This window comes from Neophocaena asiaeorientalis, unplaced genomic scaffold (genome assembly GCF_003031525.2).
Source record: "Neophocaena asiaeorientalis asiaeorientalis breed wild unplaced genomic scaffold, Neophocaena_asiaeorientalis_V1.1 scaffold119, whole genome shotgun sequence".
Lineage (NCBI taxonomy): Eukaryota > Metazoa > Chordata > Mammalia > Artiodactyla > Phocoenidae > Neophocaena > Neophocaena asiaeorientalis.
In genome coordinates this window covers 838,512-857,957 of record NW_020175821.1, presented here as the reverse complement: position 1 = coordinate 857,957, position 19,446 = coordinate 838,512, and the positions used below count along the sequence as shown (strand labels likewise).

At 39.6% G+C, this 19,446-nt stretch overlaps 1 protein-coding gene across 4 annotated transcripts in view; it reads left to right on the top strand.

The window, feature by feature from the left end:
* TUBGCP4 (tubulin gamma complex component 4) overlaps positions 1–19,446 on the top strand; it is a 47,214-nt gene that overhangs the window by 1,026 nt on the left and 26,742 nt on the right. For all 4 annotated transcript variants that reach the window (XR_003001430.1, XR_003001429.1, XM_024732531.1 and 1 more), the window contains exons 2-9: positions 5,740–5,868; positions 8,760–8,882; positions 9,270–9,323; positions 9,764–9,820; positions 12,603–12,682; positions 14,094–14,295; positions 16,987–17,152; positions 17,391–17,515. Coding sequence is in view for 2 of the 4 variants with exons in the window: in XM_024732531.1 (XP_024588299.1) it covers positions 5,740–5,868; positions 8,760–8,882; positions 9,270–9,323; positions 9,764–9,820; positions 12,603–12,682; positions 14,094–14,295; positions 16,987–17,152; positions 17,391–17,515 (936 nt within the window). In the remaining 2 variants the exon portion in view is untranslated. The remainder of the gene's footprint in view (positions 1–5,739; positions 5,869–8,759; positions 8,883–9,269; positions 9,324–9,763; positions 9,821–12,602; positions 12,683–14,093; positions 14,296–16,986; positions 17,153–17,390; positions 17,516–19,446) is intronic.

Genomic DNA, 19,446 nt, shown 5'->3' with positions numbered 1-19,446 from the left:
TTCTTATATTTTGACTGATGGGTTATTTAGATTTGTATTGTTTAATTTCCAAGTATTTGGAGGGGTTTTTCTAGATATCTTAATGATTTCTAATTTAACTGCATTATAGTCAGAGAACAAACTCTGTCAGAGTTCAAATTTTCAGAATTTTGTTGAGCCTTATTTTTATCCTTGGTAATACTTCTTTTCTTGAGACCTACTTTGTCTGATAGTAACATAGCCAAGCCTGACAGAAAAACAGATTTTTATGTTTACTGTATGGTATGTCATTTTCCTTCCTTTTACTTTCAAACTATGTCTTTTTTGAATTTTTATTTAATTTTTTTGTCGTTGTTGTTACTCACATCACTCTGTTATTAGTCAAATCAGTCATACAGTCAACTGGGTCATTCCATCATTGGATGACTTGAATAATATATATATTTTTTTATACAGCAGGTTCTTATTAGTCATCAATTTTATACACATCAGTGTATAAATGTCAATCCCAATCGCCCAGTTCATCACAACACCACCACCACCCTCCGCTGCTTTCCCCGCTTGGTGTCCATACGTTTGTTCTCTACATCTGTGTCTCAATTTCTGCTCTGCAAACCAGTTCATCTGTACCATTTTTCTAGGTTCCACATATATGTGTTAATATACGATATTTGTTTTTCTGTTTCTGACTTACTTCAGTCTGTATGACAGTCTGTAGATCCATCCACATCTCAACAAATGACCCAATTTCATTCCTTTTTATGGCTGAGTAATATTCCATTGTATATATGAACCACATCTTCTTTATCCATTCATCTGTCGATGGACACCTTGGTTGCTTCCATGACCTGGCTATTGTAAATAGTGCTGCAATGAACGTTGGGGTGCATGTGTCTTTTTGAATTATGGTTTTCTCTGGGTATATGCCCAGTAGTGGGATTGCTGGGTCATATGGTAATTCTATTTTTAGTTCTTTAAGGAACCTCCATACTGTTCTCCATAGTGGCTTTATCAATTTACATTCCCACCAACAGTGCAAGAGGGTTCCCTTTCTCCACACCCTCTCCAGCATTTGTTTGTAGATTTTCTGATGATGCCCATTCTAACTGGTGTGAGGTGATAACCTCATTGTAGTTTGATTTGCATTTCTCTGATAATTAGTGATGTTGAGCAGTTTTCAATTTTCTTAAATTTGCTGAGGCTTGATTTGTGACCCAGGATGTGATCTATCCTGGAGAATGTTCCGTGCGCACTTGAGAAGAATGTCTAATCTGCTGTTTTTGGATGGAATGTCCTATAAATATCAGTTAAATCTATCTGGTCTATTGTGTCATTTAAAGCTTCTGTTTCCTTTTGAACCCAGTTTTGTCTGGCTCCAGTATCTGAACCACTCTTTTCTACTCCTGCTTCCAGTAATATTATCTAATCATCTCCATAACTTAGTAACTTAGGTATTGTTGGCCCCAGTTTACAGATGAGCAAACTGAAGTTCAGAGAACTTTATGGTGGCTAGTCTTGATAAGGCAAGATTTGAATCTAGCTCTGTCTGATCACAAAGTCATGCCTGTTCCTATGAGAATTGGTAGTATAGGCTGTAGAGGAGCAGAAAATATACATTCTTGGTCTATAAAACTTATAAATCAAACAGATTGCTTTTGTTATTGTTTCTTTTCTTCTGTAAAACTAGCACAATGCCAGGAATATAGGAGAAAAATATTCAGGAGGTAATTGTTTGTGCCTGACTGTCAGAAGTAAAAAGAGACGAAAGAATATGGGAACAATAGCTGCCTTCCTTTTTTTCTTATAAAAATGTCTCAATCGGATATTTTCCTCCTTAAGTTCTCAGCTTTAAAGTTACTTCTCAGAAAAACCTTCTCTGACCACCTCTTTAAGTATACTCCTTATGCCATTATTTTCTATCACAGCAACTTGTTTATTTCCCTTATAGGACATCACAATTCATATTATTTATTGTTGTTACCTATGTTTAGTTTTTCTCTCACATAGATTGCCCATGGGGGCTAAGACCACAGTGGTCTTCTTCATAGATGTACCAGGAGCACCTAGTACAGTTTCTGCCACATAGTAGGTATTAAGCTATTTGTGAAAGAAAAAAATTCCACCAAAATCAGCAAATATTGCATACTTTCTGCAGAATGGTGTTTTTCACATTTCGATAAAGGGAAAAATTGTCATGAATGCCCAGTGTTGATAAAAATAAGTTTATTGTAATATTGAATATGTATACACATTAAGCTAAGTATAAACTCAAGCATATTGCTCTTTAACAACTGTAAAACCAGTTATTTTTACAAAGTAAATAAAACTACCAAACTGATCAATTCAAATTGACGTTAATCTAATGCAGCTTCTCAGCATTGGCACTACTGACGTTTTGGACTGGATAATTCTTTGCTGTGGGGGCCGTCCTGTGCACTGTAGGATGTTTAGCAGCATCCATGGCCTCTACTTGCTACATGCCAGTGGTATACCCTGAGTTGTGCAACCAAAAATATCTTCAGACATTACCATATCCCTTGGGGGCAAAATTGCCCCCACTGAGAACCACTGATCTAATGTAATATATACTGTTGTTTTGCTAAAACTAAATTGTCAACATTGAGTTAAATGGTAGAATGACTTTTCTGCAGATTTGGCTCTCTGTTTTCTATTTTGACTTCAGTAACTCTAATGAAGAGAATGCCTGTTCATATAAGTAGGTTGTACCAAATGATACCAATAACTTTAAGGTATCGTTTGTTGTTTCAGAGTAACCAGACCTGGAACTTTTCTAAAACTCTGCCAATGGACCGGGGCACGAACCCGCGTCCCCTACATCGACAGGTGGACTCTCAACCACTGCGCCACCAGGGAAGCCCTCAAATGCCAATTTTAATAGGAGTATCACTTAATAACGGAGTAGAGCTGTCCTAAAAATAAAAAATTGCTGACATGTATTGAGCACTTGCTATGTGCTTGGCACATGTGATTTACATGTATTAATTTATTTAATCCTCACAATTATCATCTTTATAGGTATGAAAACTGAGGCACAGAGGGGTATTGCTTGCCTAAGATTTCAAGCAAGTAAGAGGCAACTCAGGGATTCACACCTAGGCAGTCTGGCTCCAGAGATCAAGTTCTTAAGGACTATGTCATGCTACCTCTTAAGTTGTTAACTTGAAGATATGGTTAGCATTGTGTCATTAAAATCTACATTAAATGGATTCCTAATCAAATTCTTGTGGAATCAGTAACAGAAAAATTCTTCTTTGCCTATTTATTACTACAGTTACTGTCACATAAAGATGGCTTCCACAAAATACAATATGAATGTGAAATATTCTGAGTTCCTTGGGAGTAGTAAATATGTCTGATTTTGTTCACTATTTAATCTTGGAATGTTAGCACAGTGCCTGGGATAAGTACGTAGTCACTAAAAGTTGGTTGATTCTCCAAAGAAGATATACAATGGGCAACAAATGAAAAGATGATCAATATCACTAATCATTAGGGAAATGCAAATCAAAAGCTCAATGAGAGGGGCTTCCCTAGTGGTGCAGTGGTTGAGTCCGCCTGCCGATGCAGGGGACACGGGTTCATGCCCCGGTCGGGAAGATCCCACATGCCGCGGAGCGGCTGGGCCCGTGAGCCATGGCCGCTGAGCCTGCGCGTCCGGAGCCTGTGCTCCGCAACAGGAAACACCACAACAGTGAGAGGCCCGCGTACCGCAAAAAAAAAAAAAAGCACAATGAGATATCATTTTATACCCTTTAGGATGGTTACTACCAAAAAAAACAGAAAATAACAAGTGTTGGTGAGGTTGTAGAGAAATTAGAACCCTTGTGCATTGCTGGTGGAAATGTAAAATGGTTCAGTCCCTGTGGAAAACAATATGGTGACTCCTCCAAAAATTAAACACAGAATTACCAAATGATCCCACAGTTTTATTCCTGGGTATATACCCAAAAGAAGTGAAAGCAGGGACTCAAATAGATATCTGTAAACCCATGTTCATAGCAGCATTATTCACAATAGCCAAAAGGCAGAAGCAACTTAGATGTCCATAGACAAATGAAGTGAATAAACAAAATGTGGCATGTACATACAATAGAATATTATTCAGCCTTAGAAAGGAGAGACATTCTAACACATGCTACAACATGGATGAACCTTGAAGACACTATGCTAAGTGAAATAAGCCAGTCACAAACGGATAAATATTGTAGAGTAGTCAAATTCATAGAGACAGAAATTAGAAGGGTACTTGCCAGGGTGTGTGGGGGAAGGAACAATGGGGAGTCATCATTCAAGAGGTACAGAGTTTTAGTTTGGGAAGATGAAAAAGTTCTGGAGATGGATGGTGGTGATGGTTGCACAACAAAGTGAATGCACTTAATGCCACTAAACTGTACACTTGAATGGCTAAAATGGTAACTTTATGTACATTTTGCTGTGATTTTTTTCTTAGTTGATTGAATGAGTACATTCTCCCACTACTATTTTTCTGCTTGAACTGCTGTGAAATCTTTACATACCATACTAGGCTATCATTTGGCCATGATTTAAATTAAAAATACAAATGAAAATATGGACACTAAATTATATGTCCAGTTATAAGGTGCTTTTACAGATTATAATATGCTACATTAATTTTACATTTTTATCAAAATGAAAACAAAATTTAAATTTTCATAGAGAATTTGTAAATCCTAAGAATATGTCTGAGAAACCTCTGGAATCTGCAGAACCAAGAGTGAGCAATATTGCTCAAGAGACTTTGTTGCAACCAGATCAAAAACCCCATATATCCTTATAGACCATCCCAGGAAGATTCCATAAGGAATAGGTAATATACTTAGCCATGAAAAAGAATGAAATCTTGCCATTTGTGACAACATGGATGGGCCTGGAGGATATTACGCTTAGTGAAATAAGTCAGACAGAGAAAGACAAATACTTTATGATTTCACTTATATGTGGAATTTAGAAAACAAAACAAACAGACAAACATATGCATAGACAGAAACAGATGCACAGATACAGAGAACAAATGGTGGTCACCAGAAGGGAGAGGGATAGGGGGAGGGATGAAATAGGTGAAGGGTATTAAGAGGTACAAACTACCAGTTACAAAATAAACAAGTCACGGGCATGTAATGTACAGCACAGGAATATAGTCAGTCTTTTTTTAAAATAAATTTATTTATTTATTTATTTTGGGCTGCATCGGGTCATTGCTGCTGCGCGTGGGCTCAGTAGTTGTGGCACACGGGCTTAGTTGCTCCACAGCATGTCGGATCTTCCCAGACCAGGGATAGAACCTGTGTCCCCTGCATTAGCAGGCAGATTCTTAACCACTGTGCCACCAGGGGAGCCCCTAGTCAGTCTTTTATAATAACTTAGTATGGTTTGTAATCTGTAAAAATACTGGATCACTATGTTGTACACCTGAAACCAATATAATATTTATACTAAAATTTAAAAAAAAAGCAGGTAGTAGTGGCTGCCTCTGTAGAGGTTGACTTATTTTTCATGTATACCATTTTGTACTGTTTAAATTCTTTACCATGCATTACTGCCTATTTCAATAAATAACTAAGTTGGGACTGGGGAACAACGTCTTTGTAGTGATTTGGAAATACTTTTGTTATCTAGAACTTAACAGTCTTAAATAGCCGTCTTGCAAAGGGAGACAATCGTTCTAGTGAGCAGTGAGTAGCGGGCATCAGCGTTTTTAGCATTATTCCTCTCCTGCAGGTGTCACAGGACTTCCCATTTCTCCATCCCAGTGAAACTAGTGTCTTGAATCGACTCTGCCGGCTGGGCACAGACTACATTCGTTTCACCGAGTTCATTGAACAGTACACGGGCCATGTGCAGCAGCAGGTAGGTTCCTGTTCTCAGGGAACGTACACCTCCCCAGGGCTGGAGCTATGTTAAGTTTTCAGTGAATCCATTGGTAATTCATGTGATGTAAGTGTCAAGAAGTTATGAACTTCTCATCACTGGAATTATTCAAGTGAAGGCAAGGTGACTGTACCTCAAACAAGGGGAAAATATACATGGGGACCAATTTAGGCAGATGGATGTAAGAGAAAGTATACTTTGCCCAAGTTTTAAGAGACCTAAATTAAATCAGTTTGAGCTGGACCAGAGTTCCAGTCCCAGAGGTGAAAACACAAAGCATTATTTAAAATTCCTTTGCCACTTTGCTTCTAACTACCGTAGTTGCATTGAGGCAGGCAACTAAAATCTTCAGGCTTCCTTTTTCTTATTTGTAAATAAGAGTTAAACTGGAGAAGGTTTTGGCATGTGGTAAGACTTAATAAATATTATTGATTAATATAAATTAATTGGAAGTCAGTGCTTTATAGTGTAGTGGCCAAAGATTTGTTTCCTGTCCATCACTTACTGGCCATAGACTGCTCAGCAGTAACCTGAGGCTCAGTTTCCTTACCTATAAAATGGGGATAGATAGTACCTATCTAATAGGGTTGTGGGGATTAAACAAGGTAATTCATGTGAAGTGCCTGGCATATAGTAGAACTCAAATTTTTTTTTTAAGAGAAATTTTAAAGTTCTTTTTTACTTTTAACAGTCTGCAATTCTGTCAGTGGTAAGTAAGAAGATTGCTGCATTGTGTGACTCTGATTTAATGATGACTATTTCCCAGTGGAAAGAATGATTCTGGTTGAAGAGAAAGGCAGAGACTTCTAGAAAGGAAAAGGAAGGATAGTTTTCTGAAACAATGCAGTCAGTACCACCTGGCCCCTGTTATATAAACTGGTTGTCAGGCCCTTGGTGGTAATCTATGGGACAAAGGAGTCAGAGAATAATGCCTTATATTTTCATCTCTGGGACAGGGATTCTGATTCAAACAGATTTTGTTGCAGAGAAAAGAATTTAAAATCTAATCAATGCCAGGGACTTCCCTGGTGGTGCAGTGGTTAAGAATCTGCCTGCCAAGGCAGAGGACATGGGTTCGAGCCCTGGTCCAGGAAGATCCCACATGCCACAGAGCCCGTGAGCCACAACTGCTAAACCTGTGCTCTAGAGCCCGTGAGCCACAACTACTGAGCCCATGTGCCACAACTACAGAAGCCTGCGTGCCTAGAGCCCATGCTCCACAGCAAGAGAAACCACCGCAATGAGAAGCCTGTGCACTGCAACAAAGAGTAGCCTCTGCTCGCCGCAACTAGAGAAAGCCCGCATGCAGCAAGACCCAACGCAGCCAAAAATAAATAAATAAATTTATATTTAAAAAAACCTAATCAGTGCCAGTTTGCTATGAAGTCATAATAATGAGAACACAATGATCAAAGTTGGAACCTGTATACATATTAATATAGATGAAAAGGGCTCTTTAAGTGTTTGTATATAACACTTAAAAAAAAACCAAACCTGTCCTATATTCGTGTGACTATGTGCAAGTTATATGTGAATTCCTACTTTCCCAAATTCTAAAGATATTTGTAGTACCTCTTTCTTTTTTGAAAAGTAAAAGCAGTCTCATTTTTTCTTTCATTTTGTGATAAATGAAGACATTCAGTTCTCTGGAATGACACAACCAAAACAAAATCACCTGGTTGTAAGCCAATCTGGTCTATTTCACCCTATGCCCGTGGTATTCTTATTATAGCTGGGAACATTTATCTCCAGGAACTACTAGTATCCTCTGCAGCATCCTCTGGCTACAGTGTGCCTTATAACCTCTGAGCCCAAGCTTCCTACCACATTTGTTGCTGAATCCTGCTATGGTATCTACCACCACCAGAGCCTGACCATGCAAATCAGTACATAGCCAGAAAGGCTAGTCATCATGGCCTCTAGTCAACTGTTAACTGCAATTCCCCCGTGTAGAAAAAGAATGCTTTTACAAAGAAACTGCAGCTTTCTTGAAAGACAAACCATATTTGTTAATAGCCTCTTGGTGAGTGTCTTCTCACTCCCCATGTTGGCTATCAGGTTCGTGTTTTTGATGAATTGCCATCTAGGCAGGAGAAGGGTTGTTAGAAGGAGGACTGAGGTCATTTTATTTATTCAGTAAATAGTTACCATCTGTTCAAAGAACTGTGCTAGGAAATGAAATGCAAAGATGAACAAAGTATGGGCCCTTGCTTCATGAAGCTCTTGGTCTAGTGAGGGGACAGATAAACAAAAGTTCAGTTCCAGCACTAAACAGGGATGCTATGAAAGCAACAAAGGGGAGCTATTAATTCCCTAGGGAGAGTTAGAAAGGGCTTTTCAGGGAAGAGATGCTGGAGTTGGGTCCTGCAGGAAGAGTACGTATTTGTCACAAACATGAGTTACAAGCAGACCACACTCATTCACAGGGGTGAGAGATAGAAACAAGGCACATTCAGGGAACTGCTGAGTAATTTGTAAATGAAGATGTGAAGTTGGAAGCAGTTAAAGATAATTTTAGAGAGTAAGGGCCAGAAGTTGTATACCATGTAGAGGAGTTTAGATATTATTCTGGGGCAAGGGGAAACCACCAAAGGGATTTAAGCTAGAAGTTATAAGGTTAGAACTGAGTTGTTGAAAAACCTCTAGTGACAGTATGGAGTAATACCTGGTTGTTTGTAACATCTGAGCCACTTGGAAAATGAAAACATTATCACATTTTAAAAGGTCTCTTCAGTCAGGTTTTCCTCTCATTGAAGCACTGCTTTGATGGGGAATTATTTAAACAAAAAAATGCCATTAATAAAGGATAATGTTTTCCTTGGGTTTCAGGGTCTGAGCTGAAAAGTTGACTTTTCTTTGTTTGATTTCAGGATCACCATCCATCTCAGCAGGGCCAAGGTGGGTCACATGGAATCTACCTAAGGGCCTTCTGTACGGGGCTGGATTCAGTTTTGCAGCCTTATCGCCAAGCACTGCTTGATTTGGAACAAGAGGTGAGAAGAAATACGGGAAGGAACACCTCTGGGACAGCAGATGAGGGCATGTTCCTGATTTGTAATGCCCTTTGATACGGTCAGGTGGTTAAGAATGAGCTATTTTCTGCGTGGCTGGAGGGTAAGTGTGCTCTCTGTGATTGCCCAAGCCATGATCAAAGTGGCAAGTGGATCACGGCAAAGGTTCCTGAGTGAGTTTAGAAGAGCCCTAGCTTTGGTTTTGTTATCACCTGAAAATCAACATTAATAATCTTCTATAAATGATCAATTCTCAATACCCTAAAATGAACCCTAAGCCTACTCTCACATTCGCTTCTGGTTTTCATAGAAGAAATAGATTCAAGATATTTTATATGGAGCCATAATCAGAGTGTTTTTTTGTTGCAGTTCCTGGCTGACCCCCATCTCTCCATATCACATGTCAATTACTCCTTAGATCAGGTATGATGCCCAGATAACAAAATGCTTTGGAATCTGTTGATATCATTAGAATAATCTAACTTAAAATATTATTTTTGAGAACTTTTTTCCTTCTGGATTCAGAGCCCAGCATTTGATATTTTGTATGCTTTCCTAGATCAGAACTGTTTGAAAAGTTCCAAATTTAGTGAAAACTTACTGTGTGATGTTAATGCTCTAGATTGGCCTCAGTATTAGCAATTATGCTAGCCTCAAACATAGAAACTGCTTCTGTCTGCCATTCCCTTTCTATCTGCAGCCAACCCCTGTAGCAAATTGCCTTAGGATACTGGATCTTGGCTGTTCTGTGGTATTGCCATCTTTATGTTAAGTGGGACTATTTAGAAACAAAGGCATTTCCTGAGTTAATTTTTTTCCTTGTATTTGATTATATACCATCCTAATTATTCTCTCCTTTGCAGTTCCAGCTCCTTTTCCCCTCTGTGATGGTTGTAGTAGAACAAATTAAAAGTCAAAAGGTGAGAATTTTCCTTTTTCCTTTTGCTCTGGTAAGCACCAAGGAAATACTCATAATTAATTTTCCTTTACATTCTTTTTTGAAGAGCCTAGTTTTCAGAAGTTTTTATTATTTATTTATTCATTCAGTGATATCTGCTTGAGTATCATGCTAAGTATCAGGAATGCAAAAATAAGTTAGGACCCTGCCCTTAAGCACCTCCTGGTCCAGAAGGTGGGGGAAATGATAATACATATACCCAAGAATGCTGCTGGGTAAGAGAACATGCTACAGATACTTGGAGGTGAGAGCATTTTACACTAAGGATTCAGAACTGTTGGATATGGATCTTGAAGAGAAGCAGAAAGTTAATCCTTAGAAAGAAGGTAGTAGGTTTATCGTTAGGGTACTGGCAGTTTTCTGAGAATTCTTAAATCATTGGGTGAAACCCAGATGTTTATTTTATTAGTTAAATATGCCTATTCTTATCACAAGTTTTTATCATATGCATTGAAAAGTTAGGGTCTCCAGTGTCCAGAGAATGTCTTTTCTGGGTAGAATTAATAATTCTGAGATGCTTTGAGATTTTACATTAGAAGAAGAATCTGCTGGTTCATAATTGGATCAAAAAAGACAGATGGATTAAATATGTTTAGTTCATTCATGTTCTTAAGCTGTTAGATTTGTGCCTTAGCTTATTAAGAGTGTTCATTTGAATATAACTAGTTAGCTAGTCAGTTTGCCAGGTTGCTACTTCATTTTTTTGCTGTATAAGAAACTTACCCTCTGCTGCATTCATTCTGTGCTAGCAGAGCCAGCAGGGGAGGTGCTGTTTGACCCTGCAAAGCTGATGGCCCTCATCAAATAACATCGAGCTTTTATTGTGCACTTGTTGCATACCAGGCACTCTGCTAAATGCTTTACATACATTATCATAGTCAATCCTCTAAAAAATCAAATAGGTTAAGGAATGTGCTTAGGGTCACACAGATGGTAGTAAATGGTACAACGAGGATGTAAACCCAGGGCTGTCTGACTCCAAAGACTATGCTCTTAACCACTCTACTAAACCATCTCCCAAAATTGGAGGGGAACTTCTAGGTAAGTGGGGTTAGTGTAAGGGTCCATACATGCCGGCACATCTCAGTTGACTTTGAGCTTCCGTTGGCCAAAGAAAGGAGAGTGGAAAATGAGTAGAGGGATTGCAGATGGGTGAACCTTCCTTCCTGCCGAGGAGGCTGTAGGAAGCTGAGTGCTAAGGCTGTAAAAAATGAGGTTGTTAGGTGAGAATGGGGGAGTGCGAACAGGCACAGGGATCCTTTTAGAGTGATGGAAATGTTATAAAACTGGATTACGGTGATGGTTGCACAATGCTGTAAATTTACTAAAAGTTGTTGAAAGTACCCTTAAAATAGGTGAATTTATTGTATATAACTTATACCTCAATAAAGCAGTTTAAAAAAAAAAGCAGAGGCAAAAGGACATTGAAAGAGGAAGCAGATTTTTAGAAAAGTGTATATACCTTGTAAGTAGTCTGGATTAGGCCTTAATCTGAAGTAAGAGCTTTCTTTACCTCTTTTCTTGGAATTTCAACTCTAAATGATTCTGGTTTTTCCTTAGTGCAGTAGTTCTCAAACTTCATTGTGCATTAGAATCACCTGGAGCAGATTGTTAAAACCAGATCGCTGGACCCTACCCCAGAGATTCTGATTCAGTAGGTCTGGAGTGAGGCCCAAGAATTTGCATTTCTTACAAGTTTCCAGGTGATGCAGATGCTGCTGGGGGATGGGGTGGGATGGGGAGGGGCAGGGAGGTGGAGGGTCCATACTTCGACAACAACTATTGTGATGTTGTGATTATAATAAGAAATATAGATTTGGTCTTTGTCCCGTTTCTGGCACAGAGCTTCTAAAACTCAGAATTTCCTAAGTAATAAGAGCAATAAAGGTGACTTGATATTCATAACAAACCCCTTTCTACCACACCTGAGTTTGTTAATGAGGTGATTTGGGGAAAGCACTTAAGTATGGGGCTGGTTGCCAGGGTAAACACCCATGTGATTGGAGGGTTGGAACTTTCAGTCCCACCATTCCCACCTGACCTCTGGGGAGAGAGGAGGGCAGAGAGCTAGAAATTGAGTTCAATCACCAATGGCCAGTGATTTAATTAATCCTGCCTGTGTAATGAAGGCTCCATAAAAACCAAAAAGGACGGGGTTTGGAGAGCTTCCAGATTGGTGAGCCAGAGTGCCTCTATGTGCCACCATGCCGGACAGAAGCTCCTTTGTTCGGGACCTCGCCCTGTGTATCCTTTTCATCTGGGTGTTGACTCGTATCCTTTAGTATCCTTCATAATAAATAGGTAATCTAGTGAATAAGTGGGTTTCCTGAGTTCTGTGAGCTGCTCTAGCAAATTAGTGGAATCCAGGGAGGGGGAACCTCTGATCTATTAATCAGCCAGTTGGAAGCACAGGGAACAACCTGAACTTGTGATTGGCGTCGGAAATGGAGGACAGGGACTGAGCCCTTAACCTGTGGAATCTGATGCTATCTCTGGGTGGATAGTATCAGAATTGAGTTGGATTGTAGGACACCCAAGCTGGTGTCAGAGGATTGCTTGGTAGTGTGGGAAAACCCCCCACACATTGGCATTGGAGTCAGAATCAGAACTATACAAAAATCTTATGAGAAAGTTTATCCCCATTCTCTGCAGATTGTGCCCTCTGGATGGAATATAGAATATGAGATTGTGCTACATGAACTATTAAAATGGAATTCAGCTTGACAAGGCTGTATTTTCCACAGATTCATGGTTGTCAAATCCTGGAAACAGTGTACAAACACAGCTGTGGAGGTTTGCCTCCTGTTCGCAGTGCACTAGAAAAGTAAGTCACAGCTTCATTGGGGTTGGGAGGCGGAGTAGGTGGTCAGGTGACTTGATTTTGCACAAGTTTTATTTTCAGGTCAGCTCAGGTTTCCTTCTGGGGAAAGTTATGACCAGGATGGAAAAGCCCCATGAGCAAAGGAGCCCATGTAATCCTTACGGTGGCTCAGAAATTGCAAAAAGGGCGTTTTAATAAAGTGTTGAGTATCAAAGCAAGGCTCTAGATGACCTTGAGGCAGTCCTTTTTCATTTTTGGATCTCATTATCCTTGGAGAATTTCCACTACATGTGCTGGATTATGCTTAGCTACGTCTAAACGTGTATTTTGAGTAGCTTTATAATCTTATAATGCCACTCTTAAAAATTTTATCCTAACAAAATTATTCAAAAGAAGAAAATAACCATATGCATAATCATTATTCACTGCAATGTTGTCTACTATATTAAGAAATTTAAAAAAAAATTAGAAAATTACCAGCAGAAGAAAGCTGATTAAAGATATATTCACTTGATAGACTATAATGCAATTAAAATTACAAATACTATAACAACATGTAAAAATATTTTTATAATACTATCTAAAAAAAGGATACAAAATTTTATGATTACAACTGTATTAAATGTGGAGTATGATCAAAGACTGCCTGTAGAATGTTCCACAATCTGGATTTTTCTGATTATTTCCTCATGATTAGATTCAGGTTGAACGTTTTTGGCAAGAATACTACATAGGTCATATTATTTCCTGTTACAGCATATCAGAAAGCACAAAAAGTAAGTTTGTCCTATTACTGGTGTTAAGTTTCATCACTTGGTTTAGGTGCTTTCCACCAGATCTCTCTGTTTTAGAGGGACGTTTTCCCCTTTGTCATTAATATGTTACCTGAGATGTGATCCCTTGAGACCATGTGAATATATCCCATTCTCCAGCAACCTTTCTGCATTTTGTTTCAGTCTCTGGATTTTGTTGGATAATACTTTTTCAGGTATATCAGCTTCTCACATACTGAATCTACTTTCCTTATGTGATTCCAACAAAAATAAAAACTAATTTAATACTGTGTTAGCCAAAAAGAGACTCCTGTAAGTCCATTTAATTTTAAAAGGAATCATCCATTTTGAAACTTACTTTACTCAAAAAGAGGGAAAAAAATGTGCTTCTTCTAAAAGACTATCAGAACATTTACTGAACATTTCAGACTTTAGTACACTGGCTACAAGTTTGGAAATTTAACCACTTAGTTCATCCGCAGACATTTAAGTTAAAATAGCACAATTATTTTTAGCTTAATTGGTCATTTCCCTTCTGCTGACCAAACCCTCAGGCCTCTGTTTATCCTGTAGCAGTTTAAAGCATGGGTTTAGTGTCCTCTTAGTGGACTTCTAAGGCTCTTGCTTTCCTCTCCACTCAGAATCCTGGCCGTGTGTCACGGGGTCATGTATAAGCAGCTCTCAGCCTGGATGCTACATGGACTCCTCTTGGACCAGCACGAAGAGTTCTTTATCAAACAGGGTCCATCTTCTGGTAATGTCAGTGCCCAGCCAGAAGAGGATGAGGAGGATCTGGGCATTGGGGGACTGACAGGAAAACAACTGAGAGAACTCCAGGACTTGGTGAGAGCCCAACCAGAAGCCTAGCCTGCTCCTGCCAGGAGTCGGAAAAGTCTACAGCTAGATGACCTTTTGGTGACTTGCCCCTGCCCCCAGCCCCCAGCTCATCATAGCCTGGATACCTTCCATAAATTCTTTAGATGTAAACACTTGGCTTTATCTCAGCTTAATACTTAATGCCTAACAATGTGAGACTATAAAATAGAAAATATATTTGTGAGATTCCTTTTGTTTCCCCTCTTCCTGGTATACACATTTAAGAGAATAAGTCTTGTCTCTTCAGGTAGTCTTGTAGGTACCCAGAGCTTTTACATGCAGTTTAGAGTTTTGATTAGACTCCCCAAAGTCCTGTATTGTTCTTATCCATTCATCCATTCATTTATCCTGTTACAACGTTTTATTGAATGCCTGTTACATGCCAGGTACTGTTCCACATGCCACAACTGCATAAACAAATAAAATGTAGTAGTCCCTGTCCTTAAAGAGCTTATAGTTTAGTGGAAGATATATTACAGTGTACTAAGTGCTCTGGAAAGAGTAAGTATGGGTATCCTGGGAACATGGTCTTAGAGTAACTAGAGAAGGCTTTTCAGTGGAATGTATGTCTAAATTGCAAAGAGTTTGGGAGGAGGACTTCCCTCACGGTCCAGTGGTTAAAACTCCAAGCTTCCAATGCAGGGGGTGCGGGTTTGATCCCTGGTCGGGGAACTAAGATCCCACATGCTGCACGGTCAAAAAGAAAAAAAAAAATTCCAAGCATAGGAAAGGACTGTGTAAAGTATACAGAGGCCATGAAGGACCTGGCTCATTTGGGGAACCATTAGTAATTCAATTGAGAGAGTCAGGTAAATAAAGGCTGAGATGTAGAGTGTAAGGGACAGTGGGGGGCGGGTGTGGGAAGTGGCAGTCAATGAAGCTTTTGAGATGAGCAGAGGTAAGATCATGAAAGCCCTTGTAAACAATGGGAAGGAATTTAGACTTGAGCCTGAAGAGAGCTGGGAACCGTGAAGAATTTTAGGCAAGAGGTTAACCTACCTCTGTATGTTAGATCAGACTTTATGATAGATCACTCTAGAAACTGTGTGGGGAATCGTTTTTTTAAAAATTAAGATTAGCAGCAAGTAGTTCAGTTAGGAGAATGTTGGGGACATTAGCTGAAAAATAATGGTGGCCTACACCAAGGGTGGGAACAGTAAATATGGTGAAGAATAAAGAGGCTTGAGAGATATTAAGGAGCTGGAACAGGTAGGTCGTGGTGATTGATTGGCTATGGGTCCAGAGGGAAGAATCAAGGATGATACCCAAGTCTCTGCCTTTAGTAGTGGGCGAGTGGTGATGATAAGGAACATGGATTGCTGGTGTCAGGGGAAAGAAGATGGGTCTAACTTTGGACACATTGAGTTTGAGGTACTTGTAGGAAATGACCAGTGGGCTGAGCCTAGAGCTCATGGGAGTAATCTAGTTTAAAGTCTTAGGAGTCATCGGCATACAGAAGTTTTTAATTTGGGGTTCACGAGTGGCATCAGAGGGTCTGTGAAGTGTACGGTTATATATTTTTCTGGAAGGTCCGTAGCTTTTATAATTGCAGAGTCCTGTGATGCAGAAAGATTAAAAATATCTCTTATGATGATCAGTTCAGCCTTAGAAGAAGATGTGATTGTCTAGGAAGAGTGTTGAGAGCCAGAGGAGAAGAGGGTCTAGGATAGTGCCCCGAGGCACACCAGCACCCAAGCCCAAAACTAAAAGGGTGAATAGCAGAGATCAAAGTCAGGAGTATGGAGCCTAAAGTTCCAGTTGGAGCTGGATAAGGGTCAACTCAAAAGCAAGTCAGGGAACAGAAGGGGCCTGAGTGATTGGGTGGTGAGTGGGCTAGATCAGTGGTTCTCAAACTGGAGAGTGCCTCAGAATCACCTGGAGAGCTAGTTAAAACACGGACTGCTGGGCCTACCCCCCAGGTTTTCTGTAAATCTGGGGAGGGGCTTGAAAATTTGCATTTCTAACAAGCTCCCAAGTGAGGCCAATGGTGCTGGTCCAGGAGCCAGGCTTTGAGAACCACTTGGCTAAATGAGTCAGGCTTGCGTAAAGAGCTGGGCAGAGCAGGCATATGCACAAGATAATAAATCGTAGACATGTAGATCTGGAAAAAAACAAAGATCAATTATTCCATGGTACAAGTAAGGAGACTGGGTTCCAGACCTACTGCACAAGTTTTTTTTGTTTGTTTGTTTGTTTTTTGCGGTACGCGGGCCTCTCACTGCTGTGGCCTCTCCTGTTGTGGAGCACAGGCTGCAGACGCGCGGGCTCAGCGGCCATGGCTCACGGGCCCAGGCGCTCCGCGGCATGTGGGATCTTCCCAGACCGGAGCATGAACCCGTGTCCCCTGCATCGGCAGGCGGACTCTCAACCACTGCGCCATCAGGGAAGCCCCTGCACAAGTTTTTACACAGTAGCCAAGGCAGAGGGCTAAAATCCTAATGTCAATAAAACCACTGCTATTTCCACCATGCTATCTTGCTGCCTAAAAATGGAATACATTTCTCTAGCACCAGTAATGTAACAATTATGCAACTTCATATTTCAAGTCCCTGCTTCTAGAAAATGTAAATCACAGGTTGGGAGACCTGCCGGATGTTTCCTTGCTTTCCCTTTCTCACTTCCTACGTCATCTCTGATACGGATTATTTCTTTGACCAGCGCCTGATAGAAGAAGAGAACATGCTGGCACCATCTCTAAAGCAGTTTTCTCTACGAGTGGAGATTCTGCCGTCCTACATTCCAGTGAGGGTTGCTGAAAAAATCCTGTTTGTTGGAGAATCTGTCCAGATGTTCGAGAATCAAAATGTAAACCTGACTAGGAAAGGTAGGAGTCTCCTTGCCCAACTGTACCCCATCCTCAAAGGTTGATTTGATGCTGTGTGGCCCCAAAGTCTGCCTGGGCAGGGTGGGTGGTTACTGACCTCTATGTTCTGAGATTTCAGCACAGCTGTGAGTGACATGCTTACCTGAGAAGCAGGTGAAATAGCTGTGGCACTGGGATGAGAAACCCTTGCCTGTGCAGGTTCCCTGTCTTCCTTTGACAGTGCCTTCCTGTTTTGCAGGATCCATTTTGAAAAACCAGGAGGACACTTTTGCTGCAGAGCTGCATCGTCTCAAGCAGCAACCCCTCTTCAGCTTGGTGGACTTTGAGCAGGTGGTGGATCGTATACGTAGTACTGTGGCTGAGGTTTGTCTTTCTTAGTATATTTTCTTCGGAAGAAAATAGGTTAGTTCCCCCAAAATTGAGTACTTGACTTTTGTTTCTTCTTAATGTGATTAGAACTTAGCTTGGAGGGAATTGAGAGAGTTGAAGGGCAGGAAGTAGAAAATAAAAGCATTCTCTCTGTTTTTAATAATAGAACTGCCTTAGCCTTTTCCCCCCTGACAGGAGTTTGATTGTTAGCTAGTTAGTTAATTAGTTGAATGAAGGGAGGTCTTGGTTTCATTTCAGACTGTCAGCATTTTGAGTCTGTCTGTATAGTTGGCAATGACTTCAGGAAATCAACTGATTCTGACTAAATTTAGTGCCTTACTTATATTTTAGAATGGTTTTATTACATATCCCTTAATTTATGGATATGATAATTTTAGGAAGGCAGAACAAGTAATATTTTTCCATTCTTATAAATGAAAATAATTCTCAGAAAGCTAACTTCTCTGATGTCACATAGTGAGTAACAAAGGTGAGCTCAGAAACAAGTCTTTGACTCTTAGTTCAGTGTTTTTAAGTGAATTGTGCTTCATCCACCAACTTAAATTGTGACCAGTAATTTTTCAAATGGGCATATGTTCTGTGGTGTATAATAAGATTTGATGCACAGGTGTGTGATAATGTGAAATGAGATCTTTTGTTAGTTGTGTTAACTTATTAGTGGTTTTCAACTCTGGCTATGCATAGAATGACGTGGGGAAATCTGAAAACATGCACTTGCACCAAATCCTTACCTCCAGAGTTTCTGACTCAGGTCAGGAGGGAGTCAGTACTGGTAGGTACTTGTTTTTACACCAGCCAATCAACAAACCTCTGCAGGTGATTTTGAAGCACAGGGGCACTAGGGTCAGTGTCTAAAATTGCTAAGATTAGTGTCAGATATACTCATGTTGGAAGCACAGTAATCTATCATGAATATGATTTCCTTTTCTGGTCACTATCTCAAAAATTCCAAGGCACTGGAGACAGAGCTGTGATGTAGACATAGAATATTAGATCTTGAGGTGACCTTGAAGTATCACTTGATTTGATTCCTTATGGGAAAGTAAATATCTAAACTACCCAGAATACATATTTCTGTCCATTCAGACTTTCAAGACACTGCCTCTCCATCTATAGCCAAGGCAGCTGTTGTCTAGGGGACTGGTGCCTTCACTCCCTTTCATCTTACTGACTTGATTTCTCTTCTGTTATCATTTTTGTGGTAACTCTTTAGGAAATATAGTTAATGGAGGAAAGTAAAATTTTATTAAATGAATAACATAGAATTTCAAAATTGTTTCCTTGGGAAATTTTGAAACACATATGTTGCTCAAAATTATATTTCCAGTTTGTAAAAATGATAGACAAGAATTGAAGCTCAGACTCTTGGAAGCTAATACTTTGACAGCTATAATTCTAACAATAATAACAGCTTAAAGTAATAAAAAGAGAGTGTACCAGGGAGGAAAAGGGAACAGTGTCTTGCAAATAGATATCATACTCACCCCCTTTTGGATCTCTTTCTCTCCTTTTTCATTTTTTAAAAAGGTATACATACCATATGAATCTTTATATAAGGTTTAAAAACAAGCAGCGCTAATCTGGTGTTAGATGTCAGGATAGCATTTGCCTTTGGTAGGTGGAAAGGACATGGGTGGGCCTTTCAGGATGCTGGTTATACAGGTGTGTTCATTTTGTGAGAATTCTTCAAGCTGTAAGCTTACAGTTGGTGCACTTTTCTGTATGTATTTTAGTACTTCAACAAAAATATTTTTAAAATTAATTGCTAGATACGTAATAGGGTTTTTTGGTTAATTTTATCTCTAGTTGGTTACTACTTATATAGAAAAATTGTGGTATGTATTTTTGTAGGTTAATCTTATACCTGGCAACTTATTGAAGTCTTTTTTTTTTTTTTTTTTTTT